We start from the raw sequence: 18,133 nt of genomic DNA on the forward strand, positions 1-18,133 counted from the left end.
GTGCTAACCAGTAAGCCATCTACATAGAACTCATTACCTTCCATTTCATTCCAAATTTTGTTTTAATGAAGTAATGCAAATCATTTAAAGAAAGAAATGTTTAATTTTAAATTCTGATTTATGCATAAAACTCATTTTTGTATCACAGTTAATTTTAGTACAAACTATGAAAATGTTAACACTGAGGTTTCCACAGAAATCTATTAAGATCCCTTAGAAAATTAAAGAAACAACAGCTAGTCACTTACTGTTCTGAGATTAATACATAAAGGAAAAAAATTTCACACATTTTACTGAAATTTTCAGTAAATAATTTTAGCCATAATACTTGTAAAATTAAAAATTCAAATGCTGTGTGTTGCTCTAAAGCAATTACAATCTGCAATGAAAATACTAAGCCGAAATCTTTTTGACCTATCAGAACAATTCTAATTTTAAAAGCTGATTGAATTTGCGAACTTGAACAGAACAGTGGCGTCATAACTGAGCTTAAATAAGGTGGAGACGGTGAGGACAAACACTCTCAAGGCTGCGATGCAGAGAGAAAATGTGGAGGTAAGACATTCAGGGCCAGAACGATCACCTTAAAAAAATATCAGATCCCTCTTATATTAAAACATGAAAGGAATCAAAGACAGACAGTACTGAAGTTTTACACAGCCTCTTGGTATTTCAATGCTGTTTATTGAGGAGTGAACGAGACCACCGCAGACATGCCAACGGAACTTCACATTCAAGGGCCGGACGTGGGGCAGCCCCACACCGGGTCACTGCATGAGCCTCTGGGAGGAAGCAGCAGTGACATCAAGTGACAGCCTCATGCCTGTCACCAGTCGCTCTCAGCTGGTTGCCGTCCCCCACACTCACTCCCATACACAGAATGAACACTAGGTTGTCTCCCAGTCTCTGTAGCACACACCTATGTGGATTAACTGATCTGAAAGCCGATCTTACATTTCTGTAGGTGTAGGTCTACGAGAAAAAGGAACCGTCTCCTCTGTCCCTTCACACGGTGGGCACAGCAACAGGAAAATACCCTGCAGTGCTACCGTGGGACTTACGGGACCTCTTCTGTGGGTCAGATGAGACCCACGGCAGTTCACTCTACACACAGCACAGGGCTGCTTTCCTGTGGCTCCGGAAGAATGGCCTACGCACAACACTACTGCTCTCTTGCTCAAAAACAAAACAAAGAAACCTAAACAAAAGGGTAAACGTTTATTTGGAGTTAGTTTTCTGGCAGGTGGTAGTAAGGCCGGTCAGGCAGAGTTCAGGAGCTCCTGTATGGCGGCCTGCTGCTCCGGACTGAGCTGTGCTATGCACTCAGTCCACAATCCTCCAGAAGTCTAGGGGGTAAAGGACATAGTCAGTCGTCACTCTAAGTATAAACAGCACACACAGACTCCAACAATGCCCAGACTCTATTGCTTAGTCTGATGTTATTGTAAAACCACTAAGAAATCTGTTCATTTCTTCAAAGTCCAGTTTATTTACAGAAAATTCTGTTTCTAAATCAATAAAACTATCCCATCAGCTGGCACCTTAAATCAGTCTATATACTACACATGTCTTTTGGATCTGAGAAATTACTGAGCTCTATCAGATGTCCACTCGGATGTTCTGAGAGCAACACCAGGACTTGATGCACTCCTGGTGCCTGACGTGCTAATAACCCATCTCAGAGTCCTGATTTAAAAACAATCCACAGCTCATTAAATCTAAGTTCCTCCTGTCTATTAAAAGCCAGCAGAGCCCCTGGCATTGTGATTTACTTGTCCCCTGTCCTTTTCCAGTTCAGCAAAAGCAGCTTACCTGTACTTGGCGAACTACATTGGCCAGGCGCTTGGCACAGGGGTCTTCATGTTTAATGGCCTCATGCATTTCTCCTTCCGCAATTATACTGAATATTTTGGGTAGATTGGTATTGTTTGGGCCAAGAACAATTGGGTGATTACTGAAAAAAACAAAAAACAAAACCGCTTTACAAATGGAATTTGTAAAGATGAATTATTCCCGACCACACTTCACTTCCCTGTTCTTTTGCACACAACAGTCATGGAGAACGAATGGCCCAATGTTTAGTAGACTCAGCAGGCCTGCAGTCTCTTCCTATGTAACTCAGGAAAAAACACTCATCTTTCAGAATTCTTTTTTAGAGTCAAACAAGAACTAAACGCTTGGTGTTAAAACAATCTGCATCGTGTCAAACACAAAGCAAACAAGTCTCAAGACAGTGTTGTTTCAAGTCTGTAAACCCAGCTAAGAGGAGGCTGAGGAGTAGGGACTGCCAAGGTCAGGCCGGGCAACTTAGTGAGCCCTTGATTCAAAGACGTAGTCTGCTGGTCTAGTTTCTGACGCACACAGCTTCAGGAGGGCTACTCGTGTGTTTCAAGAGTGAACCAGGGATAAACTTCAGGCAGGCTTAATGGGATCCGAACGGAAGCCACTGGCAGTTGTCACTTCAGACCCAGGACAGTGCAGTCTGAGGTGACATCGACACACAGTGAGGTGACACACAGTATGAATCTGAATCAAGGAGGCATGAAGGAATACCCTAAAAAATTCCAGGAATTCCGCTGGATTTATGAATGAATAAACTATACACTATAACTAAACATATAATTAACAGTGAAAGTCAAGATAAAAGTCATGGTTAAAGGCTGTGGAGTAAGAAAGACACCAAGGAATTTCTTCAATCCTGATGTTTCTAAAGCCACTATGATGCTGCAGTCTAAATACCCAGGACACAAAACTGAGTGAGTGACATCACAGCTCAGGGCCAGATCCCAATGGCTGCCTGGTGAAATCCTCTTAGAGAAGATCTGCTAGCCCCATTTCCTTCTTGAGACAGGTGATCTTGTTATGTAGGCAAGGATGACCTTGAACTTGTAACCCTCTTGACCCCTCAAGCTCCACAGTGCTGAGATTCTATGTGCTACCATACCTGGCTGGCTACCACTAACTCTTGCTCCACAGTAAATGGAGTGGGCAGCAAAACAGTTGATGGTAACTTTCCTGATATAATAAATGCTAACGTGATTCCACAAAGAACTCCACAAGGGCTAACGAGTGATATGACTAACATGCCTTACGTGCAAGCATTACTTCAAATACACACAACCCCACTGGCCAAAGGTGCGGTTCACCTTGTTTTAGTGACAGGAAAGAGACAAAACCAGCTGGTGCTCGCGTACCTTTCAATCAGGTCACACAGATAACTGAAGGTCTGGACAGCTTCTTCTTTATCTTCGTGTAGTGGAAGCCAAGACAACCAGTGTGGTAAGACTTCTTCAACGTTTACACAGTCAGGCTTGAACTTCATGATTTTCCCCACCGCAGAGATGCAGTTCTCTGTAGCATTGACGTTTTCTTTGGTCTTAGAATCTGCAGACTGAATAACTCTTACAAGCAGCGGGAGTGCTTCTAAAATAAACATGCAAAAACAGATCGGCTAAACCTCATGTTGATGCAGATGAACAGTCACTAATGCTCTCAAGTGTAAAAAATGTTTTTGGATTCATTGGACAGAGCTGTGTGATGGAAGGGACAGTGAGCATGGGCAGGAGCTGCAGGGCTACAATGGAGTGCCTGCACCACAGTTACTGCCGACACCCAAGGGCCTATGCTTAACACTGCGAACCTCTACCCCAGAAGCTCTTTAAGAAAGGGTGGCACACGCTCAGATCCTACGTCGCTCTCATGCCCATCTCTATGAGAAGAAGCACAATGCAGTTTGTGTTATAGATGGGGGAAGGAGAAGAAGATACAAAAGGAATTTAAAAAACAAGATAGGGGTGTGTGGGTAGAGGAGAATAAAGCAGCAACCAGAACAGAATGCGTACTGGTGCAGTAAGAGTAAGGTTGGGTAAGAGGCTGCTGGGAGCCTTGCACAAGGCGGAGCACAATACCTGTACAGAAAGGGCGGTAGCTGTCTCCACCATACTGTGCCATGACGCCAAGGCCGTACGCCGCAGCCTGCCTGACTTCTGGGCTGTTGTCACACACATACTGGAGCATTGGCCTTAAGAAATATTCTGCATACTTAAATGAGGCTGGACTACAGTGTTCTATAACATCATCGAAGATACACAATCCCCACTGTCTGTCTGGCCATGGTCTATGTGGACACTAAAAGAGAGAGATTCCCTGTAAGTACTGAATACTGGTACAAAAGATGTAAGCAATTCACTATGGACTACTTGCTTACAGACTGTACCCACTTTTCACAGTGACAACATCAGAATGGAACACATTTAAAGTAACTTCACAATACAAGACTTGTGTGATTTGTTACAGAATCCCACATATGACCATGTAATGCTGGAGGAACTGAAAGGGCAGAGGTGCTCATACATTTACTTCAAAGAAAAAAAGGTGGGGGTAGAGGGAGCAGTCAAGTACAGAGTACTGTGCAATCCCTGCTACCCAGGAGGTTAGGTCAAGAGATCACTCGAGCCCAGGAGTTACTGACCCTCCAACTGGGCCTCGTGGCAAAGGCCTGCAGACCCAGCTACTCAGGACGAAACAAGAGGATCCCAAGTGTCACACCAGCCTGGGCTATGCAGCAAGACTGTATCTCAGGACAAAGTGACAAGGTGATGTGTGCGCGCGTGTCTGTGTAGGAGGCAGAAGAAGGGGGGCTGGCAACAGAATCTTGAAGCTGAGTGCTTGCCAGGCATGTGAACAGTCCTGCACTCTACACCCTACCATCCGACTGTAGCTGTCGGGGGACAGGAAGCTGTGCCTGTGTGGGAGCGGACGTAGGCGAAATCTACTTGTGTTTACTCTGTTAATCTCAAAGTGTTCCAAAATGCAATGTCTGTAAGGTATTTAAAAGTCAAGTAGATAAGTTATCAGCCACAGGTCACTACTGCAGACTGTGACAGTAATGCCATTCTGTTTCAGGAAGACAGAGGGCAATGCACCAGGCAGATAGTATGATACGAGTCCATTTTAAGTATAAGAACGACATCATTACACACAGCAATTAGAGTTCCAGGCTAACACTTACAATCAGGTTGACAATCAGTGGAAGCAGCTGTTCAAACCATGGCAACACCTTTTCTTTGTAGCTGCTGAATATCGAGTGTAAAATATCTGACACTTTGGTCAGAATATAGACATCATTATCATCCTAAAACAGAGGCAGAACACACAGGCACATGGTTAGAAACCATCTCCTTGAGCAGCAGTAAACCTACAAACCCAGGAAATGACCATCAGGGGTCTCCCCATTAAGACCCCTGAGAACCTGGGGCTGAAGGGACCCGCGGTCTGACTCCAGGCCTCTGCCTGGAAAGGAGGCGTTGAGAAGGCAAGGCTGGGCTTGCTGGAGCAGCCTTGGCCTGACTTACTTTGGAGTGTGATGGTGGGGGACACAGGGACAGGGCAATGCAGGTCTACGCATTGGAAGAACACGCGCGCGCGCACACACACACACAGACACACACACACACACACACACACACACACACACACGCGCGCGCGCGCGCACACACACACACGAGTGCAGCCCACTCAAGTGCTGGCTCTGCCCATCTTAACAGATTAGGATGGAAGAGATAACTGAGAAACATGGTAAAGAAAGCAACAGCCGAGCCTGCTAGTGAGGCAGGCTTGTGATCCCAAACACTTGGGAGGCAAGACTCCAGTCTGGGCAACTGTTGGAAACAAAACTTCAATCATCAGCCACCTGGGGGTAGAACGCTTGCCCACGGTGCACTAAGTCACTCTGGACACCAGTGAACATGGAAAACACCATTAACCACAATGGTGCTCGCAAGCAACAGCTTCTAACCCATGGCATTTGATGTGTGAGATACTGGGGGAAAGTTCATTTCAAAAGACTTGTTTTATAAACACCAGATTCTTCTGCTCAAAACAACAGATTCTATCAGAATAGGGAAGATGAATGAGAAACTGAAGCTTTAGAAACATGTAAGATGCAAATGGCCACAACCGAGGTTCTGAAGGAAGAATTACCTCATCCTGTAGAGACTCCTCAACCTGCTCATCATAGTCTTCATCTTGTCTTTTAACTAAAACATACCCAAACACACATTTTTAAGCGATCATATTGAGGCCACTACTTTGCTCAGAAATGAAAAGTACTGAAAACTTACCTTGCCGCAATTCTTGATTTTTGAAATGTTCTTCAAGTTTGGCTTTCAATATACCTCCCAGCTCCTCAAAGTGCTCGTTGTTCAGACATCCATCTCCCATGACTTCTATGCACTGAGGGAAAGAAAACACTCGAGCTGTGAGAAATGGTAACAATGTCACCCCGAGACTCGGTGCACACTCCAGCGGGGACTTCCAACAGGAGTCGGACTCATCATGTGTCATGCTGATGGGTTAAAGCCAAAAGAGACAGCGTCACCTCCTACCACACCCATACACTTCTGGTACCAATAGATGAAAGGGGAGAGGACTATAGGCCTTCACAGGACCTAGACAAAAAGGCACAACATTTGCAGTTAGAAGCATCAGCCTTTCTGTGATCCTGGAATGCACACCAACTGCTTGATGTGACGGAAGCCACAACTTTCCAAGAATGATTTAAAGTCCCCTATGTAACTCATCTCTCCTCCCCCTGTAACCGTGCTCCTACCAAGTCCACCTCTCTTCCACCTGTAACTGTGTTCCCAGTGTGCTCCCACCAAGTCCACCTCTCCTCCCTCTTGTAAACGTGCTCCCAGTGTGATCCCACCAAGTCCACCTCTCCCCCCATAACTGTGCTCCCAGTGTGATCCCACCAAGTCCACCTCTCCTCCCCCTGTAACCGTGCTCCCAGTGTGATCCCACCAAGTCCACCTCTCCTCCACCTGTTACAGTCCTCCCTGTCTGGTCTCCCTATTTCTTAAAAGCTTAACTTCCCAACCAACAAAAATATTTCAGAACAAAAACATTTTCAGCAAAAAAAAAAGATTGCTGTCTAATATATGGAAAACCCCTTTAAAGCCTCCTAATTTGCTCAGCAGAGAATTACACAAACATGCCTTATAAAGTGGAGGGAGACAGACATCCCGAGAAAATGCTCACCTTTGCGAACGAGTGCATGATCTCCGAGAGCACGTCCGAGTCAGGCTCCGTGCCGATAGCTTTGATGAGCGCGTCGCACATGAAGTGCCACATCTGCGTGAGGTACTCGGGACCCCGGACTCGCGCACACTCCAGCAGAAGGGGCATAGACTCTGCTGCTGCCACTCGGACCCGTTCTGTAGTTAAGGAAATACACCACCAAGGGACCTCTGGAGTATGCCAGCATTCCACTTACATGCTTAGGAACACGTTAGCAGAGACTGGGGGCAAGCCCGGCTTATGGATGTCTGTGTTAATGTGGAGTGGGCACAAAACAGCCCAGCTTCGCCAACACAGTACAGTAGTCTGTCCGCTAGCAGAGTGAAGGGTCCTCTCTCTGCTCGGCCTGTACGGCATGCAATGGAATCTGCAGCTTTCCTAAGAACTACTAAGGACTCCTATGCAGACCACCCTGTTTTCAACCGAAGCACACTTCCCTGTCTATTACCATTTATAAAATAAAAAGCCCTGGTAACTTCCTCCTAAAAGCAATCTCCTAAAAGCTGGAGAGATAGCCCAGTTGATAAAAGTATTTGTTACTTTTACAAAGGACTGGGGTTCAGTGCCCCAATTCACATGGTGGTTCATAACCATCCCTAACTCCAGTTCCAGGGGAATCTAATGTCTTCTTCTGACCCCCCCAGGGAACAACACACATGGACACATTCATTCAATTTTAAATATAAAACAAAATAAGTTTAAAAAAATTCTAGGGCTGGGCTGGCTAAGTGGTTCAGAGCACTGCCCTTCAGAAGCCCCAGCTTTGACTCTTAGCACCCACGCGGAGGCTCACAACCATCTGTTAACTCCAGTACTGGGGGTCTGATGCCACCATCCGGCCTCTTCTGGATAGGCAGCGCACAGAAGCACCTACACTCATATCACAAAGGTAACTGCTTCCACTCTGGAGAGGATACCAGACAGAAAACTGTCTGAGAAAAAAAGGGCTTTTTGGGTGGTATGGTTTTCTTTTAGCTACTTTATGCATTAATTACGCCTACCAGGAACTCGAGGATGAGAACATGTATTGCACATTTACCAAGGCCATCAGTGGTGTTACCCACATTAGCGTGATAGGAGTCTCCCAGAAAGACACCAGGAGGTATCCAACAAGTACTGTGGACATCTGCTCATAAAATGTCAGTTGGTACAGTTCTCATAAAGGTCACAGGAAGCTGACTCTTTGTCTTTCATGCTTTTGGTAAAAGATGAAAGAAATGAAGGCACATGGAGGGCGGAAGCAGAGAGCTGAGCTACAGCAAAGGAGCAGCGATGAGAATGCACAGTTCAGGTCACAGCGCTACAGCCTACTACATCCACGGTACATCCACACGGGTACATCCACATGGGTACATCCACACGGGCTTTACACTCAACACTACAGCCTACTACATCCACATGGGTACATCCACACGGGCTTTACACAACACTACAGCCTACTACATCCACGTGGGTACATCCACACGGGCTTTACACTCAACACTACAGCCTACTACATCCACGGTACATCCACATGGGCTTTACACTCAACACTACAGCCTACTACATCCACGGTACATCCACACGGGCTTTACACTCAACACTACAGCCTATTACATCCACACGGGCTTTACACAACACTACAGCCTACTACATCCACGTGGGTACATCCACACGGGCTTTACACTCAACACTACAGCCTACTACATCCACACGGGTACATCCAGGCAGGCTTTACACTCAACAGTACAGCCCTACTACATCCACACGGGTACATCCAGGCAGGCTTTACACTCAACAGTACAGCCCTACTACATCCACACGGGTACATCCAGGCAGGCTTTACACTCAACACTACAGCCTACTACAGTCAGCGGCTGAAGGATATCATCATGGAAGTAAAACTTGAGCAGAGGGACCATCAGTTTGACAACCTGTTCAGTGTACTCCACAAAACCTTCCTTTAACTCCTTAGCATAGCAAACCTGGAAGAGAAGAAATCAAGGTCCCTGTTACAGGCTTCAAAGGACAACACTGACCCTCTGACCCTGTTGTTTTACACAGCTGAACCAGACTAGCTTAGCTTTTCTTTTAACACCATAAGCACATTTCTGTTAATTTATTCCAATGATATTCTTAGCCACCTACTACAGAACTGCCCAAAATAGACAAAATCCACAAAATTCTTTCATTCCCAAACATGGGGATGGCTCTGGGTGCAAGCACTTGCTATGCAAGCTAATGAGCGAGGTCCTCTCGAATTGTATGGTGGAAGGAAGAGATGTGGTCACAATGCTTAGTGAAGATCATTACAGTGTCATACCAACATCTGGCAAGCAGTTGACTTTTCTTCTAGTCCTGCGGTTTTAATACCAAAGCTCTGCTGGTCTCCGAGGTTCACAAACTCCCAGCCGTCATCATCGCTCATGCTCTCCATGTCCTGGGCTGTGAGCGCGGAAGAAAACAAATGAGCTCAGAAGGAAAAGCAAAGGGGCTGCGGTCGCCACGGCCCAGGGAAGGCACTTACTGTCGAGAAGGGCTACTTCGGGCTTAATTGAAGCGGTCTTCATCAGCGGCCCCATGACCACGGGAAGGTACTGCTGGAACTCTTTCCCAAGGATTTTGCACATTCTGGCCCATGCGGAGATCATGTAAGAGATCTGGGAGAAAATTCCAAACAGGCTGTAAGGCAATGGGTAACTAAGACAGCCATAGCTGTTTTTCTATCTTGAGGAAACATGGACTCATGGACATATTCATGTATTTCCCAATGTCACTCAAAATGCTACAAATCAGCATTCAGGCACCTGTGACCCCCATAAAGGGACAGAGCTGGCTGGGAAGGCTTTCCTACGTTCTCTGTATGACATAAATATAATTTCTTCTCTCCTAGCATCTGTATCACTTAACTGAAAACAAAGTCTACTTTTAGGCCCTGATCTTTTGGAGGAAGAACACATACTACCTGGCATAGCATCCACAAATACTACTGAAACTCTACACACCACCCCATGCTTAACATCAGCATAAGGAACAGGTTTCATTACGGCATCTTCATGCTGTCCAGTGGTGGCCCTTCACTTCCCCCAGGCCAGCTGCCTGTACCCTTCTACCAACAGTGTACCCTCCTTTCCATTCCTGTCCTGTTCTGCACTCATTGTCATCACCCACTGGTGTGCTGACGCACAGCCAGGCTGGTTCTGTTTCTCCTTGCTACCGTTACTAGAGATATGGTAAACATGGACGCATGAATTACCTATGACACGAAGTCCTTTGTGTATATGCCCAGGAGGAGCATACAGGTAGGTCAGGTCATACAGCAATGCAGCAGCGCTAGTCTTTTCCTTCTCACTGGATAGCCCTGGCTGCCCTGGAACCCTTTATGTAGACTAGTCTGCCAGGCCTCCCAGTGCTGGGGTTAAAGTCGGGGCATGGGTGACCATGACAGATTTTTCAGACAGAGTTTCTCTGTTCAGTTCTGTTCAGTCTCTGGAACTCAGAGGTCTGCTTGTCTCTGCCTCCTGAGTGCTGGGATTAGTGTGCCACTACTGCCTGCCCAAGCTTAGTCTTTTAAGAAACCTTCACACTTATTTCCATAGTGGCTGCACCATTTAATATTCCCAAAATGAGTGAGGAAGGACTCCCAACTCTCCATAGCCTCTAGGTTACTGTAATCAGCAGGCCGTCATTGGTTTTCTTGATGACAACCACTCTGCCCGGGGGTAAAAATGAAATGAACTAGTGTTAACTGTAAAGCCCACCCGCCACTCCACAATTCCAGTAAGAAGACAAACAGCCATGGTCCTTCCCACCTTCCTCGGTTCCTTACAGTCCCTGAGTCTATTCATCTGCAAGTTCCCACTCAGTGAAGAAGGAAGAGAGGGTGCTGTGCCTTTGCACAATGGTGTTCTCCCAGTCAAGGAAACCAGTGTAGGTTTCAGTGCTGCGTCAGATAGACGCTGTCAGCACCGTCACAACTAGGATAAACACTAGTCATGCCACTATGGTAATATAAGTACCACTGAGAAACACACAAGAAAGCTTTCCAAAGGGGGAGACGGAGTGTGCACACAGGTGTGAATATACACCTGCTCACGTGGATGTGGAGAGTGGTCATGTGTGCACTGAGGGCTGAGACTGCTGGGTTTCCATGTCTCTTCCAACAAGGGGAATAAGTCAATGGCAAATGGCCAAGAGACACCCAACAGAAAAATTTCAGTGAGGTAGTTGATAAATGAATCTTTGAGAAAGATCGGAGTCCTAAGTCTGTAGGAGAATCTACAGCACAATCAAAAGCAACAAACCTGAGAATCAGAGAAACCAGGAGCAACCAACAAAGGATGGAGAAAGCCTGGCTCCAGAAGAACAGGCTGTGGCAGTGTCTTTAGGACTAGAGATTAAATTAAGAGCATCTGCATGAAGCTGTCACTCATTTAAAAATAACAAACATTTGGGCTGGATATAGGGCTCAGTGGTTAAGAGCACTTGTTCTTGCAGAAGACCTGGGTTAAATTCTCATCACCCACATGGTGACTCAACCTTCAACAGGCATGCACAAAGTGCATACGTATAGACAAAATACGTAACACAGAACACACAAACACAAAACCAACCACCCACCCACCACACACTGTATGGGGCATTCAGTGCCCTGCTCACCTGAGGGTCATCGTCTTCCATGTCACTGAAGTCTGTCTGGGTCTTCAGCAAGAGCTGCATCACATCTGAAGCGTCCTGCATGAACTAGAGTATGTGGGAAACATCTGTGTTATTAATGCATATCCCAGAGACACATTTATTCTTGCCACTCAATTTTGTTTCTTATGTAATAATAGAAAGGCAAAGCAGTAACTATTGTCCCCCCATACTCCCTAAAACCACAGACACCAAACAAACCTGTACTCAGGGCCAGCAAGATGGTTCAGTAGGAGCTTGCAGCCAAGCCTGACAACCTGAGTTCAATCCTCAAGAGTCCACAGGATGGAAGGAAAACACCGACTCCCAAAAGTTTGCCTCTGACCTTCATATGCATGTTGTGATATTTCCCCATCCTCCCAAAAAATAAAGATTGATTTTTTTTAAAAAAAATCTGTTTCTTTTGGATTAGTCATTCAGATAAAATTATTCAGAAAAATTCTTATCTGTATTATATAACTAGTATAACGTTCTTTCTAAGAAAGAATACTTCAAGCAAGAAAATTCTAATGGCATTAAAATTTAATTTACAGATAATGTTATTTCAAGAAGTAAAATTTAATTCAAATCTAGGGAGAAAATTTTAGATCATTTTCTAGAAGCCACTGCATAAAGATTTTGTATGATTTCTATTTGACTACAGCTTTGGCAGTTTTCACTGTAATCAATCATGCAGTGTTTCAAAGCTAGTTTAAAGCCAGATATGCAGAATGAGATACACACAATGTCAGATTGGGCTGAGTCCTTTAGAGAACAACCCACAAGGTAAGTAATGCTATGGGCTTTGGAATGGTTAAGACAGTGAATGAGAAAGACAATGAGGTGGGGTGTGGTGCAGACAGGCCTGGAGCCCCAGCACTCAGGAGGCTGAGGCAGGAGGAGGCTGAGGTCAGCCTGTACTCGGGCACTGGCCAAGGAGCCCTACTATTTTTAGAAATGTTAGGTACACACAGCCTTCCCGTCTTGTGGTAGCTGACTTTGGAAAACCAGGCTTGCTTCACAGCACATGTGTAAGCGAGACAAAGCATATGGGTGTGGCCTCCAAATAACTCACGATGCAGGCTGCACTGTGGAAAGAAACAGGCGCCGGGCGGCGGCGGTTCACACCTTTAATTCCAGCACTCGGGAGGCAGAGGCAAGTGCAGCTCTGAGTTTGAGGCCAGACTGGTTTACAGAGTGCCAGGACAGCTAGTACTACACACAGAAACTGTCTTAAAAAATAAACCAACAAACAAGAAAGAATCCTAATAGAGTAACAAACAAAAACAATCCAGCATTCAGAGAGAACCATTGCCAGCCAATCTAACAACACAGACCACCCACCTTCTCCTTCCCTACGGCCAGGCCGATGAGGCTGACACACTCGATCGTCTTCCCCCTCAGGAGCCTCAGCTCCTTCTGGACTGCGTTCTCCACGATGTGCTTCAGGGACGGCATGAACAGGTCATAGTAGGGAACGAATTTCTCTTCCGCGGTATCTGCCACCGATGCGATGGACGTCACAACCTGCTCCAGGACTAACTTGGTGCCTTTCTGGATCAGCTGCAGGAAGACACGCGTCACTTCAGCAACTACGACTCTCAGCTCTCCGCCTTCCAGGTGTCGGGGTCACAGCTCTGCTCCACCGCAGACAGAAACCAGCTTCCCCTCACTGAGTTAAGTAAGTATTCTATTTTGTGCTACCCCACTGTGTCACTGAGAAAAACTGTGAGACTACTCCACCATCCCACCCCAGAGCTGCAGCCACTGCGCCAGGCCTACTCCTTGTTGTTCTAATCCATCCTTCCTGGACGATCCCTCAAGGGAACGCTTGCTTTTCCTCCTCCACGTTTCTTTCTTGAAGAAAAATGACACTTTGCTTGCATCAGAGACCTAACCAGAGCTCGCCCTGTCTGCTGGCAACATTCTACCGCAAGTAGGGTCTCCAGAGTCCCTTTATTTCTCCTGTCAATGGCAGGCAACAGTCTTTCTCCTGAACACTGTCCTCGTCGTGATACGCCCGGCATGTGGGCCCTCTGGGGACTGACAAGGCTGCTCATCTTTGCACTCAGTTCTAGCCATACGCACTCCCAGAGCCACGCTGGATCTATTTATCACTGACTTTAGCAGCATCTTGTTCATCATCACTGAGACTTCATCTTTCTCCCATCTTCGAATCTGTCCGCTGTGATCTGACACAGAATGCTAAGGCTGCTGAGACTTTCATTCCTCCCATCCCTGCTCTCTAACCTGTTGCCCCATGTGCACGCTGCTCCCATGGTGGGTGTGTCATGGGTGGTCCACTCTAAGTACAAAAGTTGAATTGTGTAACCTTGTGTGGCAGTGAGTTCAGGTCTGCTGAGCCCAGCAGAGGGAAGGAGTCCTTTATTTCCTGTGCTTAGCATCCGTCAGAACAGGGCCAGTGGGGCCTTGTACTTGTCCTTGCTCCAGTCTCCCAGCCCAGGCCTGGCTCTTCAGCATAGAGCCCTTTTCTAGTCTGCCCGCCTGCCTCTCACAGCCAACAGCAGGCAGCAATGCTGTCTCTCAGCTGTTCCCTGTTGCAGCTTGCAGTAGCAACTGTAACTATCTCCAAAACTGGCCACTCCTATAATCCCAGAGATTGCGAGGTGGGCACAGGAAGACCAGAAATTATTGTTGGCCAGAGAAGCTAACTTGAGGCCATCCTGGACTTGATTCAGTGACTCAAAAACAAACAAAATCATAAGAAAAAAGGGCATTGTGGTCCAAATGTTTGCCATTTCTGGCACTCTGGTTAGTCAACATTTTCTATCTGCCCACGCCCCCCCCCCCCCCCCATTCACACATTGATTAAACTTTAATACTTGCCAATGCCTCTACCAAACCAAAATTACTTCATGGAGAGCATCCTGGAGTGCCTTCTAACACTAGCTTTCTGCCCCCATGGTCTTGTTGGAAGCCCTGTCTCAGGTCTTACCCTAGGTAATCTCATCTCACGTGAAGAGGCTCTGACCATCTGGAGACTTACCTCCTGAAGTTTGAGGACCATAATTGAATGCAGGTGCTTCACCAGGTTATCCAAGTATGGGATGAGCAGCGACTTGGGACAGTCTTCAGTGAAATTTATGAGAGCAGCCGCTGCATGGGCCTGCACCCTTTGGTTGCCTTGATCTTCCATGGTTTGAAGCAAAGCTGCAATCACCTAGAAAATGGAAAGTGTTTTGAGATGCGAGCCCTCCCTTTGAAAGGTAGCTGAGGACTTGTTACATACCTTCTCATGGAATTTCTTTTGAAAACCAGGTGCAAAATCCGTAGCCATCTGACCCACAGCGTTGCAGGCTGCGTACCGGACTCTTGGGTGCTGGAAGATGGTCCCCGTGTTAGTGATGGCAACATTACTTAGTCCCAACAGGAAACTAAGACAAGGTTTGTACAATACTTATTGGTACTTACAGGATCCTGGAGAAAAAGCAGGACAAAATTCACAATCTCATTCAGAATTCCCTCCATTTGCTGATGGCACCCTTCACCGATGGCAGATAAGGCCATTAATCCTGCATGCCGGTATTTCCAGTCAGCTGGGAAAAAGAATTAAACACAAAAGAACAGTAATTAGACACTCATTCTAATTCTGGTAGACACAAATGTAAAAAATTATTCATACTTGGAAAAAATATTAAACACTTTCCTATGGCCACACCAACCTGAAGGAGCCCCGTCCTGTTTGGCTTCAGACTAAGCGGGGCTGGGCCCCCTTAGAACAATGTCACACACACACATATATGAATCATATATAATAAACCTCGGCCTAACTGGCTGCTTCTCTTTCCTCCTGTCACTGTCAGCCTGGGCCGGCCACCACCCTACTTCACCCTCAGCTGACGCTGGGAGACAGGTGCGCCACGGCGCCCACCTTACTGTCTGATTCTCCTGGGGTGGGGCTACAGCCTCCTCAGTGGTAGAGTGCACACACCATACAGAGGCTTTGGGTTCCAGCTCAGACACCAAATAAACAGAAATGCAAAACAATTTTTCCTACAAGATTCACTGTAAACAACAAACACTGGGATGGGGCTTCCATGTGACGAGCTGCCATGTTTACTCATTAAGAGACTCGCCGATGCCCATAATCACAATTCTTTGGGAAGTCAAAGGGACAGATACTCTTTCTACAAAAATTGCTACTGGATAAATCTTATTGTATTCTAGCAGTAATAATGGCTAGCTGCTTTTTGGTTAACGGAACATTAACTCGGCACTGTTTATTCTAGTGGGCCCGCATGTTTGTTTCTGGGGTTTATTAAATACGAAACGTAGCTGGGCACTGTGGTACACAACTTCAATCCCAGCCTTCCAGAGGCAGAGACGGGATCAGGAATTTAACTAGCCAGTCTTAGCTATACCAAGGCCTATATCAAAGATACAATGACAGTCCAACAAGATGGTCCAACAAGCCCAATCGACCTAAGTTCGGTTCCTGGAGCCCACATGATGGAAAAGACTTCCACTAAAGTGCCCTCTGTGCCTACATAGGAGGCACATATTCACCAACACAGAATTAGCCATCCTGATACTTAACTAAGTAAGTGGAATTAAATTTTAAAAACTATTGAGCAATGGAGGGCAGGAAAGCTGTACAATGTAATACACGCTATAACTAGATCAGTAAGTGCTACATATGCTAAGTGCTCTCTACCCTGAGATACACCCCTGGTCCATTTCTAAACACTCCTGTTTATTACAGTATAGCAATACAGGCTTATGTAGCTTCAAATTCTTTGTAGAAGAAAGTAAGGTACACATAAATATCAAGATTATAGCAATGCTAAGGATGGTTTAGTGCCTAAGAACCCCTAAGTTCTTTCACAAGTGGTTTTACAAGGTCAGACCTATTTCCATAATATCATTTTGCTCTCCCTTTGAGAAACAAAATACAACGTTCCAGAGATGATGTGTGAAACCTGACCAGACAGCTATGGTAAAGAACAAGAGAACTCACCTAAAGTATTTACGAATATTCACATAAATGCAGTAATTTTTGCAGCTCTCCTTTTGCTTTATTAAGTTATTCTTTACAATAATAGTATTTGTAGCAAGGCCTAGTGTTGAATCCTTTACTTCCAGAGGCAGAGGGATTACTCTAAACTCAAGGTCAGGCAGCCTGGTCTACTAGCAAGATCCAGGCTTGTCAAGAGTGCACAGTAAGACCCTAACTCAAACGCGCAGTTATTTCCATGAACAGATAAGGAGCATGCCGCCACATCCAACTTGTTAAATATATTGTGACAGTGTGGTCAGGTGTCCTTTCATCCTAGCGCCCAGGAGGCAGAGACAGGCAGATCTGAGTTCCAGACCAGCCAGGGGTTCAAAGCTAGACCCTAGCTCCTTAAATAAAGCAGTTCAGGGTTGGAACGAGCTGATGGCCAGGCCTGATGACCTGAGCTGGAACCTAGGACACACATGATGGAGAGAACCTCCACATACGATAGCAAGCATGTGCAAGTACACTACGTACACACTCAGTTCATCAAAGTCTAGGCTGGGAGAGGTTGAGGAGCACACCATTTAACGGTTTTAAGGTTTTTTTTTTTTAAAGGATCTATAATTTCTCTCCCTGTGTTATGTTACTAATTCTAGAGGTAAACTTTGAGGCAGTCTTGTCATATAGTTTAATTTGGCACTGAACTTAAGACCTCCTAGTAAGTTCCTAGCTCCTGTAAAGATATTCTTTTTCTAAAAAAATTCATTCATTCATTCATTTATTTATTTATTTATTTATTTACTTATTATGTATACAATATTCTGTCTGTGTATATGTCTGCAGGCCAGAAGAGGGCACCAGACCTCATTATAGATGGTTGTGAGCCACCATGTGGTTGCCGGGAATTGAACTCAGGACCTTTGGAAGAGCAGGCAATGCTCTTAACCACTGAGCTATCTCTCTGGCCCCTGTAAAGATATTCTTTAGCTTTAGACTGGAAAGAATCTCATCAGTAGAATATAATTAGGTTAAGCATTCCATGAACAAGCAGATTGACTCAACAGTACAGACACTGTCAGAGACTATCTTAAGCTTCAGAGGGCATACCACCACTACACCATCTGAAGCACAGGAAGCTTACGGTTTTGAAGCATCTGCATAATGTGTTCCTTGATCATTGGCAAAACAAGCTTCCCACCAAGTCCACAGGCCATCCGGTCCAAGGCACTCTCACCAGCAACTGCATTGCTAAACACAACAAAACAATGTGTTCAACACAAATGGAATAAGCACAAAAAAGTACAGAGACAAAACATGTTATTAGACCAAAGCAGAGAAAAATTAAAGCCTTTGTATGTAAAATTGTAGCAAAAATCCTTTGGTAAATAAAAACTGTGTGTGCTAAATTAGGGACGGACGCTGAGGCACTGTGCACAAGGC

General features: G+C 45.7%; 1 protein-coding gene across 1 annotated transcript in view; it reads right to left on the minus strand.

The window, feature by feature from the left end:
• Positions 1–1,199: 1,199 nt before the first annotated feature.
• The window catches only part of Ipo5 (importin 5), a 38,365-nt gene continuing 21,431 nt past the window's right edge, over positions 1,200–18,133 (minus strand). The window contains exons 10-26 of the mRNA XM_038310147.2: positions 17,835–17,941; positions 15,166–15,290; positions 14,984–15,073; positions 14,741–14,914; positions 13,078–13,296; positions 11,719–11,802; positions 9,587–9,719; positions 9,383–9,504; positions 8,948–9,044; positions 7,042–7,214; positions 6,123–6,234; positions 5,983–6,038; positions 5,012–5,134; positions 3,909–4,128; positions 3,195–3,423; positions 1,813–1,954; positions 1,200–1,346 (exon numbers count right to left, since the gene is read on the minus strand). Of these exons, the coding sequence (XP_038166075.1) occupies positions 1,260–1,346; positions 1,813–1,954; positions 3,195–3,423; positions 3,909–4,128; positions 5,012–5,134; positions 5,983–6,038; positions 6,123–6,234; positions 7,042–7,214; positions 8,948–9,044; positions 9,383–9,504; positions 9,587–9,719; positions 11,719–11,802; positions 13,078–13,296; positions 14,741–14,914; positions 14,984–15,073; positions 15,166–15,290; positions 17,835–17,941 (2,293 nt within the window). The 3' untranslated portion in view covers positions 1,200–1,259. The remainder of the gene's footprint in view (positions 1,347–1,812; positions 1,955–3,194; positions 3,424–3,908; positions 4,129–5,011; positions 5,135–5,982; positions 6,039–6,122; positions 6,235–7,041; positions 7,215–8,947; positions 9,045–9,382; positions 9,505–9,586; positions 9,720–11,718; positions 11,803–13,077; positions 13,297–14,740; positions 14,915–14,983; positions 15,074–15,165; positions 15,291–17,834; positions 17,942–18,133) is intronic.

This window comes from Arvicola amphibius, chromosome 13, assembly GCF_903992535.2.
Source record: "Arvicola amphibius chromosome 13, mArvAmp1.2, whole genome shotgun sequence".
Classification (NCBI taxonomy): Eukaryota; Metazoa; Chordata; class Mammalia; order Rodentia; family Cricetidae; genus Arvicola; species Arvicola amphibius.